The 27951-nt window shown below is 34.3% G+C and overlaps 1 protein-coding gene and 1 long non-coding RNA gene across 5 annotated transcripts in view; one reads left to right on the forward strand and one right to left on the reverse strand.

The window, feature by feature from the left end:
• EXOC6B (exocyst complex component 6B) overlaps positions 1-27951 on the reverse strand; it is a 680715-nt gene that overhangs the window by 390269 nt on the left and 262495 nt on the right. For 3 of the 4 annotated variants that reach the window (XM_031655578.1, XM_031655577.1, XM_031655580.1), the window contains exons 7-8: positions 24582-24758; positions 9957-10025 (exon numbers count right to left, since the gene is read on the reverse strand). In XM_031655578.1, the coding sequence (XP_031511438.1) occupies positions 9957-10025; positions 24582-24758 (246 nt within the window). The remainder of the gene's footprint in view (positions 1-9956; positions 10026-24581; positions 24759-27951) is intronic. The other variant, XM_031655579.1, reaches the window with a different exon arrangement.
• On the forward strand, positions 12565-27924 carry LOC103877057. The gene is made up of 3 exons (XR_636602.4): positions 12565-12650; positions 24235-24281; positions 27838-27924. It is a non-coding gene; the product is annotated as an uncharacterized LOC103877057 (long non-coding RNA).

The raw sequence follows: 27951 nt of genomic DNA on the forward strand, positions 1-27951 counted from the left end.
TTTAAGATAATGGTAGGGAGACCAGATAAGGAGACTATTTTCAATAATTCTGATGAGAATCTGAACTAGGGCAATAATTTTAGGATAGGAAAAGATGAGATAGAGTAAAACTATATTTAGCAAATAACATTTGGAGATTGGATGGTATTCAGAAAAACCGAAGAGTTGAGGTTTCTGGCTGGTGACTACATAGATGACACTATTATCTGACATCACTAAAAAAGGAAATGGGCAGGAGGGGCAAGAGATAATGCCTTCATTTTATAACATAGGGAGATATAGAGTTTATGCTGCCTGTGAACATCCGAACGATTCTGTTCACTAGGCAATATATATAAGTCCAAAGCTCAAGGGAAAGTTGAGGACTAAAGATATAGGTTTGGAAGTCATTAGGATTCCAAATCATGAGAATAAATTATATCATTCAAGAAAGGCAAGACACAAAGAAAAGCAGGATGAGAGTAAAACCCTGGGAACAATGAAGGACACTAAGAAGAAGTAAAACTCACAAAGATCAAAACAGGCAACAAGTATCAGAAAGACTGGTAGAGAAGAAGAAAAACATACTGTAAAAGAAGACAGAGATTAAGAATTATAAGGTGAAAATGATCAACAAAGTTGGAGCCAAAAGGTCCAGGAAAATACAGTTTCAGGATAGTGCTAAGAACAGAAGATAAATATACAGGGTTGATGAGAGAATGAAAAGGGAAGAAGTAGAGACAAGCATTAGAATGTAAAGGAATGCGAGAGATACAGTTTTATTTTCTCCTCAATCCCCGTTTCTCTATTCCTAAATCCTTTTTCTAAAGGCCTAACAGTAATATTAAACATATTAGAAAATAAGAAAAAAATTACAAATATTTATATTAAGTAATCCATTTTTAAACAATCTTTGTAATTAATATTATGAGGAACTATCCTTTACCATGCAGTAATGCCAATTTGTGACTTGAGAATGGGATAACAAAGAAAGAGAGGTAACAAATTACAGCCCCAAAAAGGCTATGAAGAGTCAGCACTGGAAGTTATACATGTTCTGGTCCTTCCTTTTCTAATGGAGATATCTGAGTATTTATTTAAAGTCCCTATAGACCTAGAAAATCAATGTCCAGAAAATAAACATATATTATCCAGAAAATAGAACTGAGTTTCTACCACTAACTATACCTTTTCAAAACTAGGAAATACCATGAATGGGAGAAGAGACCTGTTTCTGCCATATAAACAATGCCTTATTAATTGCTATAGAAAATTTATGAATATAAAATATTTCAACAGTAGGGAATATTACTGTGTATAATTTACTTTTAAATGGGCAGTTTAAGGTCCTCCTGCTTTTCTAGAGTTTTATCATCTCTAAATAATAACCAGTATGCCGTAGTTTCTACATAGCTTAGGACTATATATGGTCATTGTACAATTAAGAATATGTGGATTTTTAAAAATTTGTATATTGATGACAGAGACCAGAACCCCTATCTACATGTCTACAGTTTATGCCAAACACTTTTAAAAATATCAATACTGTGTCTAACCATTAGCATCAGAGATACATAACAATTACCAGATAACTGCCATTTCTTTTGTTTGTTTGTTTGTTTTTAAAAGGACTCTCGCTCTCTTGCCCAAGCTGAAGTGCAATGGCGCGACCTTGGATAACTGCCATTTATTAAATGCCAATTATGCATACCAGTGACTGCGTTAAGCACTATTTATTCAATTTATTAATTGTACTAAGTAGGTAATTATTATCCTATTTAATATATGAGAAAGGTAGCCTAACAACATACAACTAGTAAATGTGTGATTAAATTATTTCAATACTCATGAATCACTACTGGAGTTCACTTGAGCAAGATCTGTTTTATTTTAATATCATAAAATCTGGAGTCTCACTCTTTCACCCAGGCTGGAGTGCAGTGGCATGATCTCGGCTCACTGCGCTTCCCAGGTTCAAGCGATTCTCCTGCCTCAGCCTCCTAAGTAGCTGGGATTACAGGCACATGCTACCACACCCAGCTAATTTTTGTATTTTTAGTAGAGATGAGGTTTCACCATGTTGGCCAGGATGGTCTCAATCTCTTGACCTTGTGATCCACCTGCCTCGGCCTCCTAAAGTGCTGGGATTACAGGCATAAGCCACCGCACCTGGCTAATATCATAAATTCTTAATCTCTTATAAAAACTAGCATACACACAGTGATGAGATACAATGCGGTCATATTAAAATCATTCAAAGAATGGAACTTCTCTCCTGGTATACTGTAATCATATTAAAGCATAATTTATTAACTTTTATATATCCTTGCTTCTCCAAAATTCATTTCAGGCAGAAGAGAAATTCAGTAAGTGTTTTTTTTAAACAAGGAAACAAATAATAAGATTTGAGTCAACATATGTTCAAACAAATGTACTGCATTCTTTAGTTACTACTTATTTATTCATTCAACTATTTAATAATATTTACTGAGTACTTACTACATGCCAAGTAATGTTGGTACTGGCAGATATAACATTAAACAAAATAAACTAGCCATTTCACAGACCTTATGTTATTTGAGGGAAAAAAATCATTAAATTTTTAATTATGAGGCCTACTCTTAACCTTAAAACTTGATGCGAATAAACATGATTATTTTTCTATAGACTACTGGCTTAATTACAACTGTGAACTCCCTTACCCATATATACTACTGAAGAGAGTAAATAAAATCATAGAGCACAGAAACAAGATGTTAAGGAAAAAAGGAGTAAGTGTGTGGCAAAGGAAAAATGTATATTATTGCATATGTGAGTTCTATACAACTTTCAAGGAACAGATAACTCTTATATAAGTCATTCCATGAAATAGAAGAAAGGGGAGATGTTCAACTAATTTTAATGAGGCTAAAACAACATTGACTTACAAACCACCTAAGGACAACACACAAAAAATGAAAATTTCAGGGCTGTATTACATATGGCCTGAAATAAAGCAACAATAAAAAGGAGTTAAATTCTACAGGATGTTATAAAAGTAGCAATACATGTTCATCAAATTGAGTTTATCTAATAAACGCAAGGATGAGTTACTACCAAAAAAATCTATCAATGAAACTCACCATATTCATAAACTAAAGAATAAATATTATATTTATATGTATAGAAAACTAATTCAATAAAATTCAGCACACATTTATGTTTTCTTAAAGGATCATCAAGAGTCTAGGAACAACTAAATAGAAGCTATTTACCAAAAACCTATATAATGATTAGTCAATGAAAAAAAGTCACACATATTCTCTTTAAAATTAGAAATCAAAGAGTCTCACTATCACCTTATTGAACAACAAAGCAATGATGACTCCAGTCAATACAGTAAGACAATAAAAAGAATAATGAGATATACAAATAGAAAAAAAAGTCACTATCTGCAGACAATATGATTACACAGAAAACTCATGAACCAAAAAGACTGTTAGAATAAAAGAGTTAATTAAGCAAGGTTTCTAGATGTAAGATCAACCTATAAAAATCAATAGTGTTCCTCAATATCAGCAATAACTAATTAGAAAATAAAGTAGAAAACCACAACAAAAACTATAAGAATTTTGCTATTTATCTAACAAAGAATGTCCAAAACTCTTAACATGAGATTGGGGGAAAGCTCAATTAAATAATTTAAAAGATCTTCCTCCTCCATGACTGGGATGACTTAGCATTATAAAACTGTTAATTCTTCCAAAATGTAACTACAAATTCAATCAATTCAAATCAAAATCCTAGAAGGACTTTTTGAATAATCTCAAACTTATTATAACATATATATGGAAAAATAAAGATCTATAAATAGTTAATGCAATTTTAAAGAGGAGACATGAGAAGGGATTTATTTTATACCATCTATTTTGATATATTATAAAATATAATATAACAAAAAATGAGCTCAGAAACAGAACGATGTAAATATTGAAATTTACTACCAGAGGTACTACCAGAAATCACTGAGTAACATACAGATTATGTAGTAGATGGAATTGATAAAACTGAATTCATCATATGGAAAAAAATAAAGCCTTATATTATACAAGGAGTCTTAAAAAGTTCATGGAAAATGCATATTATGAAAAAATTACGCAGGAATTTCAAAATATTTTTACACCAAAATAAGCCTGTACCAACTTGTTATAACATGTCTGAACAGAATCTAGTTTGAGGCACTAAAAAGTATAAGACATCAATTTGAAAAGAGCCTCTATTGGAGCAACATGAATTCTGCTAAAATTGAAGCAAGCACAAATATCAAATTTATGGTAAACTTAGGTAGAAGAATGGTGAAATCATTGAAGCTTTACAAAAAGTTTATAAAGACAATGCCGCAAAGAAATCAGCAGCTTATAAGTGGATATTTGTTTTAAGAAGGGATGAGACAATGTTGAAAATGAAGCCTGCAGTGATAGACCATTCACATCAATTTGTGAGAAAACAATCTTGTTTGTGCCCTAATTAAAGAGGATTGATAATTAACAGTACAAACAACAGCCAATACCATAGACATCTCAATAGCTTTAGATTACACAATTCTCTCTGAAAAATTGAAGTCAAGCAAACTTTCCACTCAATACAAAACCACTGCACTCAGATCTGCTGCAGAAAAGAGCAGAGAACTTTCAATGGAAATTTTAAACAAGTGGGGGATCAAGATCCTGAACCATTTATGATATGGTTTGGCTGTGTGTCACCAACCAAATCGCATCTCAAATTGTAATTCCCACGTGTCAAGGGAGGGAAGTGATTAGATTATGGGGGTAGTTTCCCCCATGCTGTTCTCATGATAGTGAGTGAGTCTCACAAGATCTGATGGTTTTAAAATGGCAGTTTTTCCTGTCCTCACATTCATTCTCTTTCCTACCACCTTGTGAAGAAGGTGCTTGCTTCTCCTTCACCTTCCATCATAAGTTTCCTGAGGCCACTTAGCCATGCTTCCTGTTAAGCCTGCAGAACTGTGAGTCAATTAAACCTCTTTTCTTTAAAATTATCCAGTCTCAGGTAGTGTTTTTCTTGAGTGAGTTCACATTGCATATGTAAGCTCTACGCAACTTTCTTTTTTTTTAATTTTTTTTTTTTATTATACCCTAAGTTCTAGGGTACATGTGCACAACATGCAGGTTTGTTACATAGCTATACATGTGCCATGTTGGTTTGCTGCACCCATCAACTCGTCATTTACACTAGGTATTTCTCCTAATGCTATCCCTCCCCCAGACCCCCCCACCCCCTGACAGGCCCCAGTGTGTGATGTTCCCTGCCCTGTGTCCATGTGTTCTCATTGTTCAGCTCCCACCTATGAGTGAGAATATGAGGTGTTTGGTTTTCTGTGCTTGTGATAGTTTGCTTAGAATGATGGTTTCCAGCTTCATCCATGTCCCTGCAAAGGACATGAACTCATCCTTTTTTATGGCTGCATAGTATCCCATGGTGTATATGTGCCACATTTTCTTAATCTAGTCTATCATTGATGGACATTTGGGTTGGTTCCAAGTCTTTGCTATTGGGAACAGTGCCACAATAAACATACTTGTGCATGTGCCTTTATAGTAGAATGATTTATAATCCTTTGGGTATATACCCAGGAATGGGATCACTGGGTCAAATGGCATTTCTAATATTAGATCCTTGAGGAATTGCCACACTGTCTTCCACAATGGTTGAACTAATTTACACTCCCACCAACAGTGTAAAAGCATTCCTATTTCTCCACATCCTCTCCAGCATCTGTTGTTTCCTGACTTTTTAATGATCACCATTCTAACTGGCATGAGATGGTATCTCATTGTGGTTTTGATTTGCATTTCTCTGATGATCAGTGATGATGAGCATTTTTTCATATGTCTGTTGGCTGCATAAATGTCTTCTTCTGAGAAGTGTCTGTTCATATCCTTTGCCCACTTTTTATGGTGTTGTTTGTTTTTTTCTTATAAATGTGTTTAAGTTCTTTGTAGATGCTAGATATTAGCCCTTTGTCAGATGTGTAGATTGCAAGTACTTTCTCCCATTCTGTAGGTTGCCTGTTCACTCTGATGATAGTTTCTTTTGCTGGAGTTCTACACAGCTTTCAAGGGACAGAGTGAATCCCCAGTTTTGCTGCCCAGGCTGGAGTGCAGTAGCATGATCTTGGCTCACTACAACCTCTGCATCCCAGGTTCAAACAATTTTCCTGCCTCAGCCTCCTAAGTAGCTGGGATTACAGGCACCCACCACCACACCTGGCTAATTTTTGTACTTTTAGTAGAGACAGAGTTTCACCATGTTGCCCAGGTTGGTCTCAAACTCCAGACCTCAAGCAATCCACCTGTCTCAACCTCCCAAACTGCTGGGATTACAGGCATAAGCCACTGCACCCGACCTCAAGCAGTATTCTTTATAGCAGTGTGACAACAGACTAATACAGTTTCTTTGAAGAACTGTGGCAGAAGAGAAACAGGGCTTTCCCAGTACAATCCTGAAGACAAGGCATAATCAAAGCAATGGCTACCAAGAGATGAAAGTAGTCCAGTCAAAGAAAAAGCAGACCAGTCAAGAGGAAAGGTCAAGGCAACAGATTTTTGAAATGCTAAAGGAATTTTTCTTGTTGACCTTCAGGAAGGCCAAAGAACAATAATATCTGCTTATTATAAGACTTTTAGCCAAAGCTTTAGCAGAACTATGCCTGGGAAAGCTTCACTATATAGTCCTCCTCCACTACAGCAACGCTTGTGCTCATTCCCCTCATCAAATGAGGGCAATTTTGTAAGAGTTTCAATGGGAAATCATTAGACATTCGCTTTACAGTCCTGATTTAGCTTGCTCTGACTTCTTTTCGTTTCCTAGTTTTAAAAAGCCTTTAAAGGGCAACTATCTTTCTTCAGTTAATAATGTACAAAAGACTACATTGACATGGTTAAATTTCTAGGATCCTCAGTTCTTTAGAGATGGGCTAAATGGCTGGTATAATTGCTTACCAAAGTGTCTTAAACTTGATGGAGCTTCTGTTGAAAAATAAAGTTTATATTTTTTATTTTTATGTTTTAGTTTCTTTTTTCCATGAACTTTCTAAAGTCCCCTTATATATAATGATGAACCCAAGATGGGTTAAGATGAAAATGTAAATGGTAAAATATTAAACGTAATATAAAGTAAATACTCTGTGACAGCAGGATAAAGAGGTATTTAAAAAAAAAAACTCAAAAGTATAAACTTATATGGCTAAAATTGATGGATGTGATTACATGGAAACTAAATATTTCTGTTTCACTGAACATAACATAGACATAGTTTAGAGTCTGGTGACAAATTATGAAAAAAGGACATTTTAAACATTCTAAACTCTCAGTATCTACAATATATGAGGAATTTCTGAAATTACTCTTTCAGAAAAGAGGGAAAAAAATAAGAAACCCGATTTTAAAAAATGGACAAAGGTTAAAAATAAGCACTTTATAGAAAAAAATCTAAAAAGATCCACTAGTCTATAAAGAAAACCACAATTTTGACTAATAACCAGAGAAATGCAAACTAGAACCATAGCGCAACAGCATTTGAGTAAATTAAAAGCACATACATATACAAATCACTATACATTTTTCAAGGATATTTACACATCTATGACCATATATTACATTTATTAGTGTTATTATTCTTGGAGATGAAAGACAACTGGGCTTGTAAACAATGAATGAATGGAAAAAATATAATAAAACAAAATAAAATACAAGAGGGGGGCCTTTATGAATTGATAATAAAGTGTCACAGTCTAAGATGTATATGATTTCTTATCTATACTTGTGATTGAAAAAGATTGTCGACTTGTTTTAGATGCCTTGATACAATTCAATCTACATTTGGCTTGACCTTTATATAACAAGGAATGGTACATGTGCAGCCATAAAAAAGAATGAGATCATGTCTTTTGCAGGAACATGAATGGAGCAGAAGGCTGTTATCCTCAGCAAACTAATGCAAGAACAGAAAAACAAATACCCCAAGTTCTCACTTATAAGTGGGGGCTAAATGACAAGAACTTATGAACACAAAGAAGGAAACAACAGACAATAAGGTCTACTTGAGAGTGGAGGGAGAAAGATGGGAAGAGGGAGAGGAGCAGAAAAAATAACTTTTGGGTACTGGGCTTAATTCCTGGGTAATGAAATAATCTATACAACAAACCCCTGTGACATGAGATTACCTATGTAATAAACATTCACATGTTTCCCTAAACCTAAAATAAATCTTTTTAAAAAAAAAAGAATTGTACATATATTAGACAATATGAATTTTATTTTTGTTAAAAATGTCTGAAAATATTAGATGTAAATACATAAAACATAAATAATGGTGGTCTCTAGGTGTGAAATCGTAGGCAATTATAATTTTATTTTCATGTCCTTTGTTTTATTTACTTTTTGTAACTTGAAAATTTCTAAATGAGTATATGTTACTTTAGCAGTAAGATATTCAGAGCTTCTTTATAAAACCAAAAAAAAAAAAAAAGAATGTCTTCTGAGAAATTGCTGCTACTGCAATATTAAATTTAATTCTAATGCCTCTCCACTGTTAGAGTGATTCTAGTATGGACATTTAAACTAGTGAGACATACTTATATTCAAATGTAAATACAAAAATCACAGTATAAGGCTACACATTATTTTTAGTATTCACTACTTTAACTGCCTATTTAAAAAAAAAAAGGAATGGTAGAATAAGAGAGAGGGAGTGTAAAGGGAGGGAAGACAGAAAGAGAAACAGAGAAGAAAAGAGGAAGATGAAGAAGTGGGCGAAAGAGGGAGAGAAGAAGAAACTACCTGATTTTTAATCAAACCAATAAAACTACCACAAAATACTTCAGACCATAAAGTCCATAGGTCAGTATCTCAAATTGTCAGGAGTAATGACAAAGTAACACTATGTTAAATATATGAACAAAGAGGCCGGGCATGGTGGCTCACACCTGTAATCCCAGCACTTTGGGAGACCCAGACGGAGGATCACCTGAGGTCAGGAGTTCAAGACCAGCCTGACCAACATGGAGAAACTCCATCTCTACTAAAAATACAAAATTAGCCGAGTGTGGTGGCACATGCCCATAATCCCAGCTACTCAAGAGGCTGAGGCAGGAGAATCGCTTGAACCAGGGAGGCGGAGGTTGTGGTGAGCCGAGGTCACACCACTGTACTCCAGCCTAAGCAACAAGAGCAAAACTCTGTCTCAAAAAGAAGAAAAAAAAAAAATATATATACACACACACACACACACACACACACACACACACACACACACACACAAAGAAAAATTGATAACAGACTGGGCAATAAGACATACTTCAACATATTAAAAACAACCTGATACAAGCATCAGTGAAAGTTTCTGTAAAAAAAAAATCAATAATAGGCTTCTCTCACCAATTTGTCTTGGTTGCTACAGTTTAATTTTTGATTCACTTTCTGTGTATCTATGTGTCTGCATGTGAGTGTACTACCAAAATGGAGAAAGGGATCATTTCTTAGAATATTATTAACATCTATAATATCCCCCACACAGAGAGGTTCCCTTTTCCATATGCTTTACATGACAAAAGGAATAATTGTCATTAGGAATAAAAAAGTAAACATTTTCACAAATACTATTTTAATGTGTAAAGACAGAATATTGTTATTTAAATAATTACATTATTAAACTAAAAACAGAAATCTGGATGTGTATGACTACTTCTAGTTATAAGCTACTGATTTATTGATGACTGAGAAATGTCACTAGCCATAGCATATTACATAAAAACATAAGAGATTCAAAATTGCTTTTTATAATTAACAGTCCTTAAACAAGAAGAGTTTTCTCATTTTTCACTCTTAATAAAAAACAGAAAAACTACCAAAAGTTGAGAAAGCAAAGTTTTGAACTCAATGGACATCTTTACTAGGCAGAGCCAGATAAAGACTCACCAGGACAGAATATATGTGTAGACATCGATAAACTGGAGAGAAATCCACCAAATCTTGGGCCCCAGGTACCTGCAAATACAAGATTACAACAAAAAAATTCAAACAAAGCTATTAAAAGCAACTACCTTAATTGTTACTACTCAAGTGTTTGGTTCTTTTTATAAAGGCCAGTTCTAGCTTCTAAGTGAGAAATATAAAACAAACAAAGAAATAGGTTTCCAAAGACCTAGTTCTTATGTTTGAGCCATAGAATTAATAAACTGTGAAGATATACACCAAGGCTGGGACAAAGCCCACAAGGATGGGTAGCAGAGAAGAGAAACAGGTGGCACCAATCCTGCATTTGCCTTTAGAGATACATCTTTGGCCATGGGACTCTAAAGGGAAAATAAGAACAATGTGAGAATGTACCTTTCATGACGACTTTTTCTAAAAGATATGAGAGTTTACATAAAAAACTAAGTTTTAGTAGTTAAAAACAAAACTTGCCACACAATATGAATCACGGCCTGCCAGCCAACTTCTGAAGAACACAAGAATTCATCAATACTTAAGTCAACATGCAATCAAAATCAGAAATATGCTACGAAAAGAGGGGAGATTATGTGAAAAATAAGACAAAGAATGGAAAAGTCAAACCAAGAAGTAATACCAATGGATTTTGATGTGAATAGTGTATGTTAATTAAACCTAGATATCAAAAGAGAAAGTAAAAGAAAAAAACATCAGGTAAGAACTGGAATCTAGTTTCAATGCTAAAACTGATTTGCTATGTGATCTGACAAGAGTAATTCACGATTTACTTTGGGCTCGATTTCCTCAGTTGAAAAAAAAACTAATCAGCTGATTTATAGGGATTTAACAAGAATAAAAGGAAATATTGAAAGTAAATGTTGAACAAAATAAAACAAAAAGAAAATGAAAAAATTACATAAAGAAGTATTCAAAATAAAGACCTGCCAGTTTTTACTGTAACACTGGTAACTACACAATTCATCAGAATATAAGCAGCAGGTATATCTAATTTGGGTAGGGCTGATTCATAATTACAAGGTCATTTTCCCTTATTTCATAAAGTAAATCTCATTTCTTCTTTTGGGGCATAGCTTCTTTACCAAGATACTTTTCTTAATGAAATCTACTAATTCTAAAATTCAACAGCACAACACCTACGTTCTTTTCCCTCTGGAACCATCACACCTTTATATTTATGGGTTCAAACTTGTTGACTATTCTGTTCATTGCTTCACATCCATGAGAGCAAATATTAAATCTCTATATTTTAAGTTCCTTGATAGCACTATATACTCTGTAAGCACACAACAAACTTTTAAGTGAATCTAAAAACTGATAGTAAGATGGTCAACATCCTATAGCATGGCCCAAGAATAACTTCACCTAAAGAAAAAAAAAAAAAAAAAAACTTTACGAAGAGGTAATGAGCATTGCAAATTACTGAAATAAAATATGGACAGATGTGCAGCATGCAGTTTAAAAAGAGTAAGATTAAATAGCATATAAAAATTGTACGAATGCAAATGGACACTCATTTTCATCTTAACACAAAGAGTCCACAGGTGATCATTTTAGGCACTCTTATTTGAAATAATCACAACACTAAAACATCTTTACAGTCTCCTCTTTTGGACTGCAAAGTAGAGAGCTAAAGGAAATTTATTTTATCTTGACAGAAAACCAGAGCCTATTTTATCTTGCCAAAATATGAGGAAAATTTCTTTTATCTTGCCAAAAAACCAGAGCCTACAGCTAAGCAAAACACATTCTCAAAAGAAGAAAAATGTTAAAACATCAAACATGATATTCACAATAGTATTTAAACTATATAAAAACTACACATGCATATGAAAAAAGACAAGAAGAAAACATATTTAAAAGTTTGATCTGTATAGGAAATGACACATTTTTCTTTTATTTAGAATTAATAATTTTTAAATTCTGTTACATATTTACAAAAAGTTTAAAGAATTTTTCTTACATAATTTTGAGTAGCAAATTCAATCATAATTTTGTTTATATATTCTTCTTCATGCAGTTTATTGTGTTTAACTTCATCTCAGAACCATAGTTTCACTCAAAAGGAAACTGCTTGTAGCCATTCCTCAGACAAGGCCTTAGCCCTTTTACATGTCAGACCCACCCTTGCAGAATGAACATCTAAATTAAGGGAAAATTTCCCTAAAAATCTGTGATAAATAAGCTAACAGAGCCCCATAACAAAGACATTTTGTTACTAATGGGCTAAGACTGGTTTATGTGGGCATACTATTAAAAAAAATTGATACATTTAGAAAGGAGACAAAGGCCTTTTTTTGTCATCTCCAACAAATATTTACAACCAAATCTATTCTCTCTGAGGCTATTGTGACATCATTCTATTAGCTTCAAACAGGCTAAAGTGCTCTGACTTGTAAGTATTGTCTCTATTATTTCTTAGCCACTGGAACCACCATCCAGTTAAGTCTTCCTAAGCACAAGACTGCCTGCTTTGAAAGCAGTACACAGAAATCTAGACAAAAAGAGAAGGGAGTAAAATGGGGCTTCCGTTCACAACCTTTACCTCTACTCCCAAAATAGCCTAACATTTAGAAATCATTTTTCCTCTATGGTCCCCTCTGTGAAGAACACTAGGAATGAACACCATGAGGAACCAAGAAGAGTGCTGTGAGGATAAAGGTATGTAAAGTATGCACTGACTCATGTTGCTTAGAGTGAGATGTGTTTTCTCTGCTGCCACTAATGAAAAAGAATCACAACTACAGAAAGGCAAAAGGAGAAGAGCAACATACATTGGCTGTGAAGGAATGCTACAGGTTGGGAAGAATAAGAAGTGAACTTTCAAAAATCTAAATAAATAGGGGCGGGGAAGAGTATCAGAAAAAAATGAAGTTTTTCCAGACTCACAGAAATGGGTCTGTTTTAAGGTCCACATCTTGATCACCATTTAAAATGCTAACTCTCTGTCAAAGCTGTATTCATACTTCTTCCTTTTCTTTGACCCTCCCTCCCCTCAAGTTGCAAAGAATGATTCAAGGAGGTTTAGGTTTCAGCTGGGGCAGAGGGAGGGGTCCAAGGACACTTTCTTAAGCTAACAATAACTGTTTCTAATAGTTTCTGTCTCCTAACAAAAGCCATGACTCCTTCTATTATCAGCTTCATCTAATTTTTCCTTTCCAAAGAAAATAACACAGCCCTTGCATTTTACACATGTCCAAATTTGACAAATCATCATCGACTGCCACTATAACTGATAAGAGATAACTTTGTGGTAGGACGTTGTCATTTCCTCTCATAAGGGCTTTCTTTCTGAGATACAGAAACATGATTAGAATAGTTAAACATTTCCTCTGCCTGGCAGTCAGGAACTCAAGACTTTAAGATACTGGAGTCTGTATTTTTCTAGAAGTTCAAATAGATCTATGAAGATACAAATAGTAGCCACAAATAGTATATTCAAGATTATCCTGTTTTTTTAACTAGTTGTTTTCCTTAAGAATTTACATGAAATAATTTCATCACCAAGGACAGCAGCTGCCTAATTCCCTAAATAGTTTCTGAATGGAGAGCATTAGTGCCTTTTGCCAGTTCAAACCTTTTTCCAGAGGATCAAATAGTAGTTAAGATTTTACATTCTATAACTAAGATATCTGTGCCTCAGAGCATATTATAACATTACATAAACTAAGCGAACTAGGATACATTTTTTAATAACCGATAAATAATGACCTACTAAAGCATTTGAGGATGCCTTAACTTCAGTATCCAGAGGTAGATATCATGGAAGCAACTATTACATTCTTCTATAAATATACATTCACATATCAATTAGAGATCATTGACAGATTAGGTACATGAATTGGCATCTAATGGATCCTATTGGCATCCACATTTGGTATCCACTAGATACCAATACATATGGCTAATCTGTTAGTTTCAGTACAATTATTCTTATATTTTTATAATACCTATTAACAGCTTCAATCAAAGCATTAGTTCCTAGTTTTTGTTTGTGGAATATTTGTTGTTAAAGAGCATTTATAGTCTATAAATATAGCACCGAACACATGAGACCAATGTATAGATGACAAAAAAGAGTCTGAAAATAGAGGATGTTACAAAACAAACGTAAATTTTAAAATGGGATTAATCAAACGCCCCCTGAAAAATCAAAAGCCCCTGAAAAAATATTACGAGCCCCCACAGATAATATTTACTACAGAAGATATACAGATTCAGCATAGACATGGGAATATTAGATGATCAGGAGGAAAAGAAACATCAACATTTCTGATTACAAGAATTTTTACAAAACACCAGGATGCGACTTTTAGGATATATTTTTCTTCCTCTCTAATACATCTCAGTTCAGGTAAAAGAAAGTCTCTAAAAACAGAAAAGTAAATGGTTAAGTTCCTCTCATAGCACATAAGGAAAATGCATTTACATATTAAAAAAAGAATATTTTGATTTTTAAAATGCATGATGCCATTCAAGTTTTAACAGATATATTCATTTAATATTTTTCTAACCCTTCCTCCAAAAGGATTCAGAGTTCATAAATATTTTCAATTTTAAAAGACTCACTAGTGAAGGAAGGCAGGAAAGAAACATTATCTGCAGGTAAAAATATAATAACTCTACCAGCTTTACTGCTGGGTAAGCATACCCTTAGAAAAGGGGAATACACTATAAGAAAAGATTGCTTGCCTCCCTCCACTCAAGAAGAGTAGCGACATACTATGAGATATTTACCTCTGCTGCCGATAAAGACAGCACATTAAAACAGAAATGCATTAGTACACTCCAGCCCTATTGTTCCCACAGTTGCACCAGAAGATACACAAATACACAGACACACACACTCTCTCATACACCTACACAGCATTTATTTTTCTCTTAAGAAGGCTTTCAAAGTAGATGGATCATCCAAAAAGAGTTTGATAGAGATTTGCAAGGAATTTAGATATCTTTCTCACTCATTATTTGAGTACAAAATAGTTTCTCCGTATTGGTAAATGAATGCAGGGACTTGGTGCCCATTTCTGAGCATTACTTAGATCTCAAGTCATTAAAATGTACCAGGCATTTTTCTGCAGAGAGAAGACAACAAATGATTAGCTGAAGGAGCATTGACTTTGCATTCAGAGGATCAAGTTTGACAGCCCATATTATGTCTATAAGCCAGGAAATGTCTGGCAAACATTTTTCACCAGTGTGCATTTCAGATCTACGTTGCTTCCCAAACTTCAGAGAAAAGAAGGGTAGAATTCATTTGGATATGAGCTTTTATGCAGCTAGACTAAACACCACAGAAACACCAACAAACTGGAAGGCCTATAATTTTAAGTGACTAGAATTAGCAAAAGCATAAAGAATTTTCTAAGCCTTTGAGCATATAAGAATACTGTGGCCAGAGCCCTATCCCAAAAAAGTGCAAAATTATGCCAAGGAGCTTCTCACAAATTATTAGGATTCTTTCTGAGAAATCCCTAAGCAGATTACCACTTAATTACTCAAGTGTTTGCACTAAGCAGAACAAAATCAAGAAAAACCACCATTTCTCCTTACTGAGGCACTGCAAAAAACCTGTGACCAAAGTCAAAGGATAGTCCCTCAAGAATTCTCTGCTTAAAGCTGAACACTGAGAGCCAGGCATGGTGGCTTACACCTGTAATCCCAGCACTTTCGGAGGCCAAAGCAGGTGGATCGCTTGAGTCCAGGAGTTCGAGACTAGCCTGTGCAACACAGCGAAACCCATCTCTACAAAAAACTGTAAAACTTAGCCAGGTGTGATGGCATATGCCTGTACCCCCGCTACTCAGGAGGTTGAGGTGGGAGGATCGCTTGAGCCTGGGAAGTTGAGGCTGCAGGGAGCTGAGATCATGCCACTGTACTCTAGCCTGAGTGACAGAGTGAGACCCTGTCTCCAAAACAAACAAACAAACAAACAAAAAGGCTGAACACTGGTGAAACAAAAATTCAACTGGTCTTTATTTAACACGGGTCCACTATATGCTATGAAACGCTAAACCTTTAGGCAAAAGAGGCAATTTTGCACTACTTGGTATTAAACATAAAAGGTCTGAGAGGATAAAAAATTAAGATGAGGAAAAGTAGGTTTAAAATGTTACAATATTATAGGTAAAGAACGAATATCCCTAATATATAGAGAACTAATCAACAATGAAGAAAAAAACAAAATCATTCAAAAAATAGGCAAAAGACATAAGCAGTTTACAAAAAAGATATACAAATAGCCCTGAACCTTATAAGATATTCAACTTTACCCACAGTAATAGGAACGAAAATTAAAACTACAAAGAGATATGTTTCTTATCTATGAGAACAGCGAAATTCAAAAGCTTAAAATAAATACTCTCTTAAAGAAGCTGTAAGAAAATAGGCAACTCATGCATTGCTGGGGTGGGTGGTAGGGTATCAAAAACAGTACAACCCCTGTGGAGGAGAATTTGACATTATCTAACAGAATTATATGTGCATTTACCCCTTGACTCAACAATCCTGCTTCTAGGAACCTACCCTGAGGATATAGCTCCAACCACATGGAAAAACAGGTCTCAGGAATTTTTTTTTTTTTTTTTTAAGTTTTAAAGTGTTTTGCATATGGTAAAATTCACTCTTTCTAGTAAACAATTCTGTAAGTTCTGACAAATGCATATAGACCTGTAATCATCATCATAATTGAGATAAGAAGAAACAGTTTCAGCACTCCCCAAAATTCCCTATGGCCCTTTGTAGTCAAATTGTTTCCTGATGCCTAGCCCTTGGCAAACACTGATCCATTTTCTGTCTCTAGAGTTTTGACTTTTTAGAATTGTCATATTGATAGACTCATATAGTTTATAGCCTTTTGAACCTGGCTTCTTCCATTGAACATAATGCATTTGAGATTCATCTGTGCTGTTTCATGCATTCTGCAGTTTACTCCTTCTTATTTCAGAGTGGTACTTCAATTATGGATATACCACAGTTCATTTATCCCTTCATGCACTGAAGGACATTTAGGGTGTTTCTAGTTTTGGTAATATATGCACAAAGTTGCTATAAATATTAAGCTTCAAGCTTCTGAGTGAACATGCTGGTTCAATACCCAGGAGTGGGATTGTTAGGTCATATATATGACCACTCCTAGCTGTATGTTCAACATTATAATAAACTGCCAAACTGTTTTCTAAAGCGACTCTATCATTTCACATTTTCACAGCAATATATGAGTTCCATTTGCTCTATATCCTTGACAGTACGTGGTAATGTATTTTTTTTATTTTAGCTATTCTAATAGCTGTACAGTTAAAACACTACTTTTTAATAAAAAAAAATTGGAAATCATTTAGTGTCCATGTATAGATTGGCTGAATAAACTATGGTACATCCAAACAATGGAGTACTATTTAGCAGTAAAAATAGAATGAGAAATATTTCTATGAATTGATATGGAATAATTTTCAGAATATATTTCAAATGAAAAAAAACAAAGTACAAATATATATGTATTATGCTATTAATAATTATGTTGCTTAAGGTATAATGAAGGGTATACATACAAAAATTAACAACACTCATTACTTACAAAAGGTGGGTAGGAGCAGTGTGGAAAGGATAAGGATGAGAATGGGATTTCACTGAATATATCTTCTTATATAGTTTTGCCTTTGAACCATGTTCATATGTTAAATAGTCAAAAAGTTAAATAAATAAGGATAGTTGAACCCTAAAAAATAATACAAAAAGAAACAAATGAACCTAATTATATATCAATTTGGTAACAATCAAACAGAAGAAAAAAAAATTAGCCAAAAGTGTTTGAACGTAGTAATCTGAACTATACAGATTTAGTGGGATACACTGTAGGATTAAAAGAACTGTGAAGAAATCTTGAACTTAATAACTTTATTGCTTTTAGTGACATTTGCATAATAATTCTGCAACTATTTTCTGGGTATTATATAATTATCCAAAAGAGTAAATATACTGATACTCTGGAAACCAGAATATTTGCAAATACAAATATAGAATGACAGAAAAAACGTATTACATTAGATTGGAATTAGAAGTAAGTTCTAATATTAGCTTTAAAGTATTAGCTTTAACTCATGATTTATTTTTTTAAGTCTACACATTAATGTAGCAGGTGTATTTCTTAGCTCTGTCCACAAAAGGGGTATACCTAATACCCATGTTAGCTTCTAAATATCATTTTCCAGTAAACAAAATTAGAACTCTCTGAAGAAACGGCTGATGCCAGGGCTGGGGCAGAACCTGGGGTTTCTTGTGGAAAAGAAGAGAAATTAAAGAGCAGAGCTCAAAAACTGGATGGATAATTTGGAACAAGTGGAAAATGAAAATGAAAGACAAGATGGAATATAACACATTGTATATAAAATGATTATCCATGTGCCCACACTGACACTACAAAAAATAAGGCGAGAAAAGGAAAGTTTTTTATAGAAGAATGCTGACTAATAAATGTGAAAGAAATGATAAAAATAGGAAATCACAATATCTTATAACAACCATGGCAACATATGATTCCGGAAAGTGGCATCAATGAATTCTAAAACCACTGGGTGACAAGTTGTTAGGGAACAGGATAGTCACATGGTCTAATGCATTACTAATTACAAAGAAGGATGGGTACCTTTATGGTCAAGAAATCTAGTGAACACCATCTTAATCAATATGTGCCTCCAGATGTGATGCAATGAAAAGAACTTAATATTACCTTTGTAATATTCCTGCCAAAAATGATTAACCTGATTCTAGTCATGAGGATATAACGAGATGTACCTAAACAGATGGATATTAAGGGAGACTAAAAAGATGTAAAAATTAATGTGTAAAATTTGTCTGGATGTGGCTGCAAGGAAAAAAAATGAAGGAAAAAAAATCTGCTAGAAAGAACATTATTGGAACAACTGGAGATATTTGTATAAAGGTTGTATATTAAGTGGCAGTGTCACCATCAATGTGAAATTTCCTGATGTAATCACTGTATTGTATGTATATAGAAGAACGTCATTGTCAGGAAACACAGATTACAGTATTTGGAGTTCCAAATATTATGAATGATGCATGCCACTTTTTCCAAATGGCTCAGTTTTGGGAGAGAAAAGAAACATACACATACACACAAACACACACAGACACACACACACACGCACACCCCTATTCTTTCAAAATCAAATTTTTGAGAGAGAGAGAGGACGTGTCAAGTTTTAATAAGTGAACTATTTAAGTGAAGCATATATGGATACCACATGTGTAACTTTTCTGAAGATGCAAACTTCTTCAAAAGTAAAAGAAAATTTTTAAAAGAGTGTATTACAGAAGAAGTAAAATTGAGGGGTCCTTCAGATAAAAGTAGAATAAGGCATTCTAGGCAAGAAGAAGGGGGTAAAGGATCATATTCCACAGTTGCAATTACTAGCAACTTAGTGCAAGGTAAAGTTCTTTGAATAATCAATGAGACTATAAAAGAGAAATTCTACAAGACCTGAAAAGAGAGGTCGAAGTTTATAATTGAGGCAAATGATTTCAAAATAACAGGGCATTTACACTATCACCACAACAAAAAAGAAAAAAGAAAAAAGAAAGAAAAAAAACCTTGAGTTGATGTGAGTGATAATATATCTTTACCAATGGATAGACCTAAAAGAGCAAAGACTGGGAATAAGAAAACCAAAACAGAATGTCTAAAGCATGTCATAACGTTTTCATTCAACCTTCTAAATTGCCCTTTTGGTATTTCATTATATATATGGGCACCTACTTTTCTTTTGATTGCATATGTCCTTAATAGGCCAGATTTCATTAAGAATAGAAGTTTAAAATTCAAAGCCTACAGGTATCAATGGGTATTGGGATTAAGTGATGGATGCTGGCAATTTTAAATCATATTCTCTTAATAGACATACTTTGTATATGAAATATCAAGGACTATTATTTATTCTTACAAAGCACATTATTTTTTTTCACATCAGTGTGGCCCTGTCAGTCTGTTTTTTATTTTGCCATTTTTTTTGGATAGACACCCAATATAAGCAGTATTATATTTTTGTCATCACATTTAAACCATATCCCTGATGGCAACATTGCTACTCAAGGCCAGTCTATTACTACCATGCTTAGAAAAAAACTAAATTAGAAATCTAGATTTTTATGTGAATCTAATTGACTTGTAGAAGTTGGCGACTAATTTAAAAATTCTTAAGCATTGTGTAGGCCAACAACCAGTATGCAAGCTGTTTCTGGCCCATAGGTTGCCAATCTGCAACCTCTGGTTTAAACTCTAAACTTGTAAAGGCAGCCTTTATTTAAGTCTAAGTTTAAACTCTAAACTTCTAAAGTAGCCTTTAGCTTATCGAGGAACGATCCTCATTTTCTGTTACCTTCCTGTCAATGGAAAGTTTTACAATCAATATTTTAAAATTTGGGTCAAATATCACAACCACAATTTTTTACAAGCAATTTGACATAATTATTGTCACTATTTCATAGGTGAGAAAAGGGATGCTTAGAAAAATTACATAATTTCCCCTAATATCACAAAGAAAAAAGCTTGTACATTCTAAAAACAAATCTTTTTTGTATACTTTCCAAACACCCTCTGTTATGACTAAATTGTGTTATGACTATAATTGTGTCTCCTCCGCAAATTCCTATGTTGAAGTCCTTAGTCCCAATGTGACTGTATTTGGAGACTGGGCCTTTAAAGAGGTAATTAAAGTTAAATGAGATCATAAGAATGGGGTTTTAATTCAATAAGACTGGTATCCTTATAAAAAGAGGAAGACACACCTTATAAAAAGAGATGTAAGCAAAGAAAAAAACTGTATAAGGATACGGCTAGAAGGCAGCTATCTGCAAGCCAAGGAGAGAGGCCTTAGGAGAAACTAACCCTGGTGGAACCTTGATCTTGGACAGCCAGCCTCCAGAAATGTGAGAAAACAGATTTTTGTTTAAATCACCCATTCTGCAGCCAACTTAATTTATTTGCCAACTGTTAAGGAACAGTGGTAACCATGTCATCCACACCACTGGTCATAGAGTATGGGTCACATAAGTATTTGTTGACCAAATAATTCATGTCAGATTTCTCTCTCCAGATTTTGGTGTCTCTTTTGAAGTATAGAATCAACAGGAGGGAATTGTTAATGTAAATACAAATGCCATGTAATAGAAAGCCTTCTGAGATGTCTTGATTATTGTTGTGCTGCAGTAATTTTGAAGTAATGGGACGTATTAATTTGCTAGGGCTACCATTACAACATAGAAATATGTTTATGTTCCAGGGCTCCAGGCACCAGGAGCTCCATCCTCATCAGGGACCTTGTTAAAAAATGCAGACTTGGACTCATTCTCAATCTGTATAATCACAATCTACATTTCAATATGCTTCCCAGGTGATTCCTATGCACGTTAAATTTCAAGAAACATGGTTCTACAACACAGTTCTTAAGTTGGGTCCTAGGGGTAAAATGAATTCCATAAACTCCCTGAAATTTCATGCAAAAGTTTTTGTGACAGCATATATGTACATTTTACTGGGAAATGACTCCATATATTTTTACCAAACTTTCAAAGTAATACATGACCCCAAACAGATTAAGAATGACTGCCATACAGGATTCTATGCCACGGTTACCATGCTTACAGATTAAAAGTCACAATATTCCAAAAACTATGCTGTTCTCAATGAGGTCTGTTGAAGAATGACAAGAATGAAGGTCAGAACGTCACAGTGGGTCACGAAAGACCTTATCTGAAGAATTTATTCACACCATGCAAGAACTATGCCAAGAAACCAGTTTGGAAACATCTAAATAAATAATTCTCTACATGAGGTTTGAGATTAAGAATGTGCACTTGAAGAAGATTCAAACTGAGAAGTAAATAAATATAAGGTAGAATTTTTTTAAGATAGAATGCCATTAGATGACAGTGACGTGCCAAATTTTTGTTTTAAGAGCTCAATCAGCAAATCTTTAATATGAATTGTTTGATTTGAGATACGGAACCATTTAAAAATATTAACTTCCAAGTACATTCTTACAGTACTACTTTTATGAGAAACCTCCCACACATTTTACTAGTCTCATTTTCTTCATCTTCTCTGGACCTCACAGGACAAGGCAAAGAAGGAGCATGGCACAGAAATTAAAAGGAACTTACCCAGGATCTTCAATGGGTCCATTATAAAGATTGGTTTCCTTTTATATATCACAGTTTCAATGATATATAAGAACTGTGTATATATTTTATTTTTTATCTTATCATCTAACCATCTCTTCAGGTACTGTACGATCCAAGGGCACAGACTATGTCTAACTCATAAGCCACAGTATCTGGCAGAATTTCATCTTCTTCATGGGCACGCAAAATGTAGGTTAAAGGAGTTAGTTGGTGCTTCTTCTTGAGACTGATGCTTTATTGTGCTACTACTGTGACTGATCATCTGTGATGGAATCTAATATCTGAAAGTTTGTCCTCCAGGGTGAATCCACATCCTAACACACCAGTCATTCCAGGCAAGTAGGGAGAATGTTAGAAAATATTCAGGGGAATAAAGTCCCTCTATCTCTTTCTATCTCCATGAGTCATTAGGCCAACAGTTGGTTCATTTTAGTTTAAAGTGGTCCAATAGATAACACTCAAAAGACTTTTCTTAGCTCTATTAAGAGCTAGTAAGAGTTCTTGCAATCCATGTGCAGTAGGGATAGGATGAAACTTTCAAGCTTTGTTAACTATTAATGTACTTCATTTACATAATAAACATATCCTAGTAAAATATAAACTTTAAAAATGATAAATAAAATTATTCACTTAAATAGCAGAAGTGTGTCCCCTCAATAATGAAACTTATATAAAAGAATGTAGTTTACAGCCAAGCATGGTGGCTCACGCCTGTAATCCCAGCACTTTAGGAGTCCGAGGTGGGTGGATCACGAAGTCAGGAGATCGAGGCCATCCTGGCTAACACAGTGAAACCCCATCTCCACTAAAAAATACAAAAAATTAGCTGGGCATGGTGATGGGCGCCTGTAGTCTCAACTTCTGGGTAGGCTGAGGCAGGAGAATGGCATGAACCCAGGAGGCAGAGCTTGCAGTGAGCCGAGATCAAGCCACTGCATTCCAGCCTGGGCAACGGAGTGAGACTCTGTCTCAAAAAAAAAATAAATTTAATTAAATTTAATTTAATTTTAAAAAAAGAATGCAGTAGTTTACATTCTTATGATAGCTCCTGAGATGTTCTATCAAACTTAAATGCTAAGGTTGTAGACATAAAAATAACATCTTTATTTGTTTTTCAGCTCAAACAGTAACAGTTTAAACATTGCCAATTCACCTTTTGAAGTCAAAGAGGAATAATAATAGAGGCAGGCATAATGACAATAGAGATATATAACAGAAGTCAGCAAGGAAGAGTAATGAAGATAGAACAGAAACCAATGTTTCCTCATCACCCTTTAAGGAGCAAGGATTTGTGAAATCCTATGGGGTAGAGACTACCGCCCCTACTTAATAGGTGAAGACACTCAGCTTAACGATTAAACAGTTTATCCAAGATTACAAAATTAGGACAAGTTTTGGGAAAGAGATAAAAGCAAGAGAGTAGTAACGGTGTAACAGGAGACAAGTACGGGGAAGAAGTAGTGAATCCAGTTTCATCTGGAGAAAGGAAGCAAGCACTTAAAAAAAAGGCTACTGACTACAGGAGTAAATGATTCCTTACACATGTCAGTGGCCATTTGAAAAGTAAATGATATGATTATTAAGAATTTTTTAAAACTTAAGTGGCAGAACCAGGATTTGAACACTGTCTGACTCTAAAGCTCATGCTCCTAAACACCACACTCACAAAGAGACATCCAGTTAATGCAAATGATAAATATTTAGAAAAAAACATTTAACAGGAAATCTCAAAGGTCATAATAGTTTTATTTTTAAAAACACATTAAACATCCTTCTAACAACAAAGAAAGATATAAAAATATGTACTAGTTAAGGCACTTAATCTTATTCTTCCCTGACAGTGACCCAGAACTAATCTATGAGGTTATGAATATGTCACAAAATTCCCAGTTACCCTGCAATCACTCATATGTTTATTTCCTCCAGAAATGCACTCTCAACTTTCTGGAATCTTTGTGTATTTTCCATCTGAGCCATTTCTCAAGGTAAAGAATCTATTTGTTCACTCCCCAGCTTTTGAAGTAACATTTTTTTTGTTTGTCTCCAGTAACTGTTGCAGTTTCAGCCGAGGTCACCTAGACCTTCTGTCTCTAGGTAGGTAAACTCTACTCTTCCCTTAATGTAGTTCCCAGTCAGTACAGAATTTAAAAACCCTGAAACTTTTCAAAATAGAGGAGTGAATTTAAAATTTAAATTCTTGAAAAAGAATCAGGATCTAAATTATCTTAGTGTATCTTCAATTTCCTTATATTGAGTCTTATTTGTATTCAAAATGGTACTTAATATCCAGAAGATCATATAAACTACATTATATGGATAAACTCTTCATCACATCTCAAACATACTATTTAAGCTTAAAAATAGTCTCACTTCCCCGCATCAAATGTTAGTTACCTCTTCATCATCTTCCTCGTCTTCAACATCCAGAATTCCTGAATCCTGTTCAGACTTAGGACTAGTGCTTTCTATCTCTGTATCAAAGATTATATATGCATCTTTCTTAGATTTCCTCTTGCTACCTATTCTGGGTTGTTGCAAGACGATGTTATCCAGGTTTCTTTGCTGCTGGGCCTAGGATAGAGAAGAACACACAAACACACCAAAAAGGTGGGGGTAAGGAGAGAGAAAGAAAGAAAAAAGAAACAAAACTTAATTAAGCTTTCCACAAACTTCTAATTTTGAACAAATTGATATCTTAAAGAAAATACTACAACAAAAGGCCTTAGTACATAAAGTTTTAGTATCAGATATAAAGCCAAACACATTAATGCATACCTTTTTAACCCTGGAGCTATCGTATTTTAACTCATTTTCCAAGTTAACACAGAAAACAGATAACCAGTCAATATTATCGTAAGACTTTTCAAATATATCCATTAAATCATCACAAAAAGAAATCTATCCAGTTTTGCCTTAGTAGGCCAGGAGATTAGTGCCTACTATTTATTTATGACAAGAAAATACCATATTGAGACCATAATGGTTGAAGGAAAAGGGTGGGAGCTTAGAATTAATTTTAATACATTTAGGCTTAAGATTCTGTTAAAAACAGTTATGTGGATATAAGAGACCAATGAAATATAATCAGGAGAATGAATTATCTTCAGAAAGTGATTTGAACTAAGTAATTGAATAGGATTCCATGACTGTGATCTGTGTAAAGCAGGGTTTTAAAGGGTTTTTTCCTCTGAACTCCAGAAAAGGTAGTGTAATCCCTTCAGCTTAAAAAAAAAAATAGACTGATATGGTGGCATGGTTTCAATAGATACAGAGAGGTAGAAAGTGGGACTATCCAGAGTCAACAACAGAAGCATTAAACCACATTAAACCACATTAAACCACATTAGAGCTAGAAGTTACCTTAATTGCCACTCAGGAAAATGAGGCTAGAAAACAAAGGATTTGTTTGAAGTCACAAGGCAAGTGAGTGGTAAATCAGAAGCTCAAAGTATGGTCTCCTAAATTTCAAATTAGTGACATTTCCACTACACCAACAGTCCCTCAAAGCATGATCAAAATGTTACCCAAAAATGAGTTGTGGTCAAATCAACAGGAAACACTGCATCCCATAAGCCCTCTTACAGATACGCAATGCACACTAACAGAACAAAAGCTGGGAGAGGTCCTATTTTAAAGAAACTTATTTAATTTGGTTTAATCCAGCATGTTCCAAAAACATTTCCCAAGGGAACTTTCCTTTTTTCTTTCTTTTAATGTAATATTTGGTATTACCCCAAGATATAAAGCTTAAGAATGTGACTTCTGAAAGTATACATTTCTTAATCAATATAAGATATTTCTCCTCAGTGGCAAATAGAAATTAGTTCAGGAGAAAAATCAGTCTCCAATCTTCTGTATAAGGTTAATGAAATGAAGATAAATATAAAGTATAAGAAGTTAGTCCAGGCATAGTGAAATGAGACAATTATAACAAGGCAGAGAAAAACTTCAACTATGTGAACTAGTTTCTGCCAAGAAAATGAAAAGAATCTACATTCCAGAGATTTGAATCAATGGACATACTTGTTTCTCTGCATATCACCCATTGATATTTTGGTTAGATTTACATAAATACATGGCTTCAGTAACAAACTGAGATCGAGAAGTACCCCAAATCATTTAATTTAGGTTTGTACATAAGACACAATATCCTCCAAGCCTTTCAGAAACCAAGTTAAATAGAATATTCTATTTTTCTCAAAAGTAAGATGTTCTTCCCCACTTACTTCCAATGCAAAATATACAAAAAGGGATCAAGGACTCCAGGGGCACAAAGGAAGGTACAACTTTCTTTAAAACTTTCATATTTTAAAAAAGCAAGCTCTCACCTAGAGAGTGATCATTTGCTCGCTTAACTCTATCCTCTTTCAGTACAGCAAAACCAAACGCTTTCATAAGTAACTCATATTTTATTGAATCCCAAGTTAATTATATTTCCTTCATAATCAATAAAATATTGTCAGTGTTCCAAAAGCAATGAACAAATGAAAGTTATCATCTATTCAAAATGTATGTTATGGTACTGGCAAGAGGTGGTGAAGACTAAATACTGATATAAATACATAACTACATATAATATATATAAAAATGAAAATATGACATTGAAGTCCATGAAAATCAAAAAAAGAAAAAGCCTTTCAGAGATCTTTTCTAATATGCTATGCTGTTTCATCAAGACCATTGATTCTATTCTATCCCTCCAGAGACAACCATTATAATAACGTGGCAAAGCAGCAGCTGACTGACACCTGCTGACTGGGCTGGAGTAGAGGGAGAGGGGTACAAGGAATACTAACAGCAATTAGATCTGAGAAAGCATTTAGGTGTTTTCATTTTCTTAGTTGTTCATTCTATTTGTAAGTAATTTTTACACACTTTACCACCTCTTTCTCAAGAGTACTTCATATATATTCTTCTCTGATTTCCTAATATAGAGAAATTGAGCAAGGTTTATTCCTCAAACCCTTATCCCTCAAACCACTCTTTCTACTCTCCCAAAATCCAGTAGCACATGTCCCGTTTCCTACTACTAATGTGTGTTCCACCATCGCCTCATTTCCATCATACCTAAAATGGAACTCATCACCTTCCTATTACAATCCCCCTACCTAATGCATCCAGGCTCTTCTTAAATCACATTTGTTCTCATGTCAATTAGATATAAGGGAAATTGGGGCAGGGGCAGAGGGATTTAAACAAGTTTAAACTTCATAATCTATCACTTAGATTCCACCATAATGGAAGCTAAACCTAATTTTCCAATGTACTTACCCAATATCCTCCAAGATGAATCTTCCAATTGGGTGAGACTCTACCTCCTAATACGCTGGGTAAATTTCCACTTCTATATCCTTAGTTATGCCATTTCTCTACCTGATTACCTTTCGTTGCCTCAATCTAACCCTTCCTACAAAACCCAAGTAAGAGTCTTCTTCCTTTAGAAAGCCATTTCTCACTGCTCTAACTCATGATGTTTTCTCTCTGTACTCCTACCTTCAGTCAAACACGTGTTAAATGTCCACATGGTACCAAGCATTGTGTTGCACACTGGTGATACAAATAAATAAGATGGAGACCCTGACCCCTGAATCTCACATCATACTATTACAGGAAGCAAATCAATAAATAAAAGATAAATATGCTTTTTCAGAGATAAATGGAAAGAGTAACCATTCCAGAAGAATGAAGCAGCATGAGAAAGGACTACGTATGAAAAAAATATTATCCCCTCAGGAAACGGCAAGTAACTTTGTATAATTAGACT

This window comes from Papio anubis, chromosome 14 (assembly GCF_008728515.1).
Source record: "Papio anubis isolate 15944 chromosome 14, Panubis1.0, whole genome shotgun sequence".
Classification (NCBI taxonomy): domain Eukaryota; kingdom Metazoa; phylum Chordata; class Mammalia; order Primates; family Cercopithecidae; genus Papio; species Papio anubis.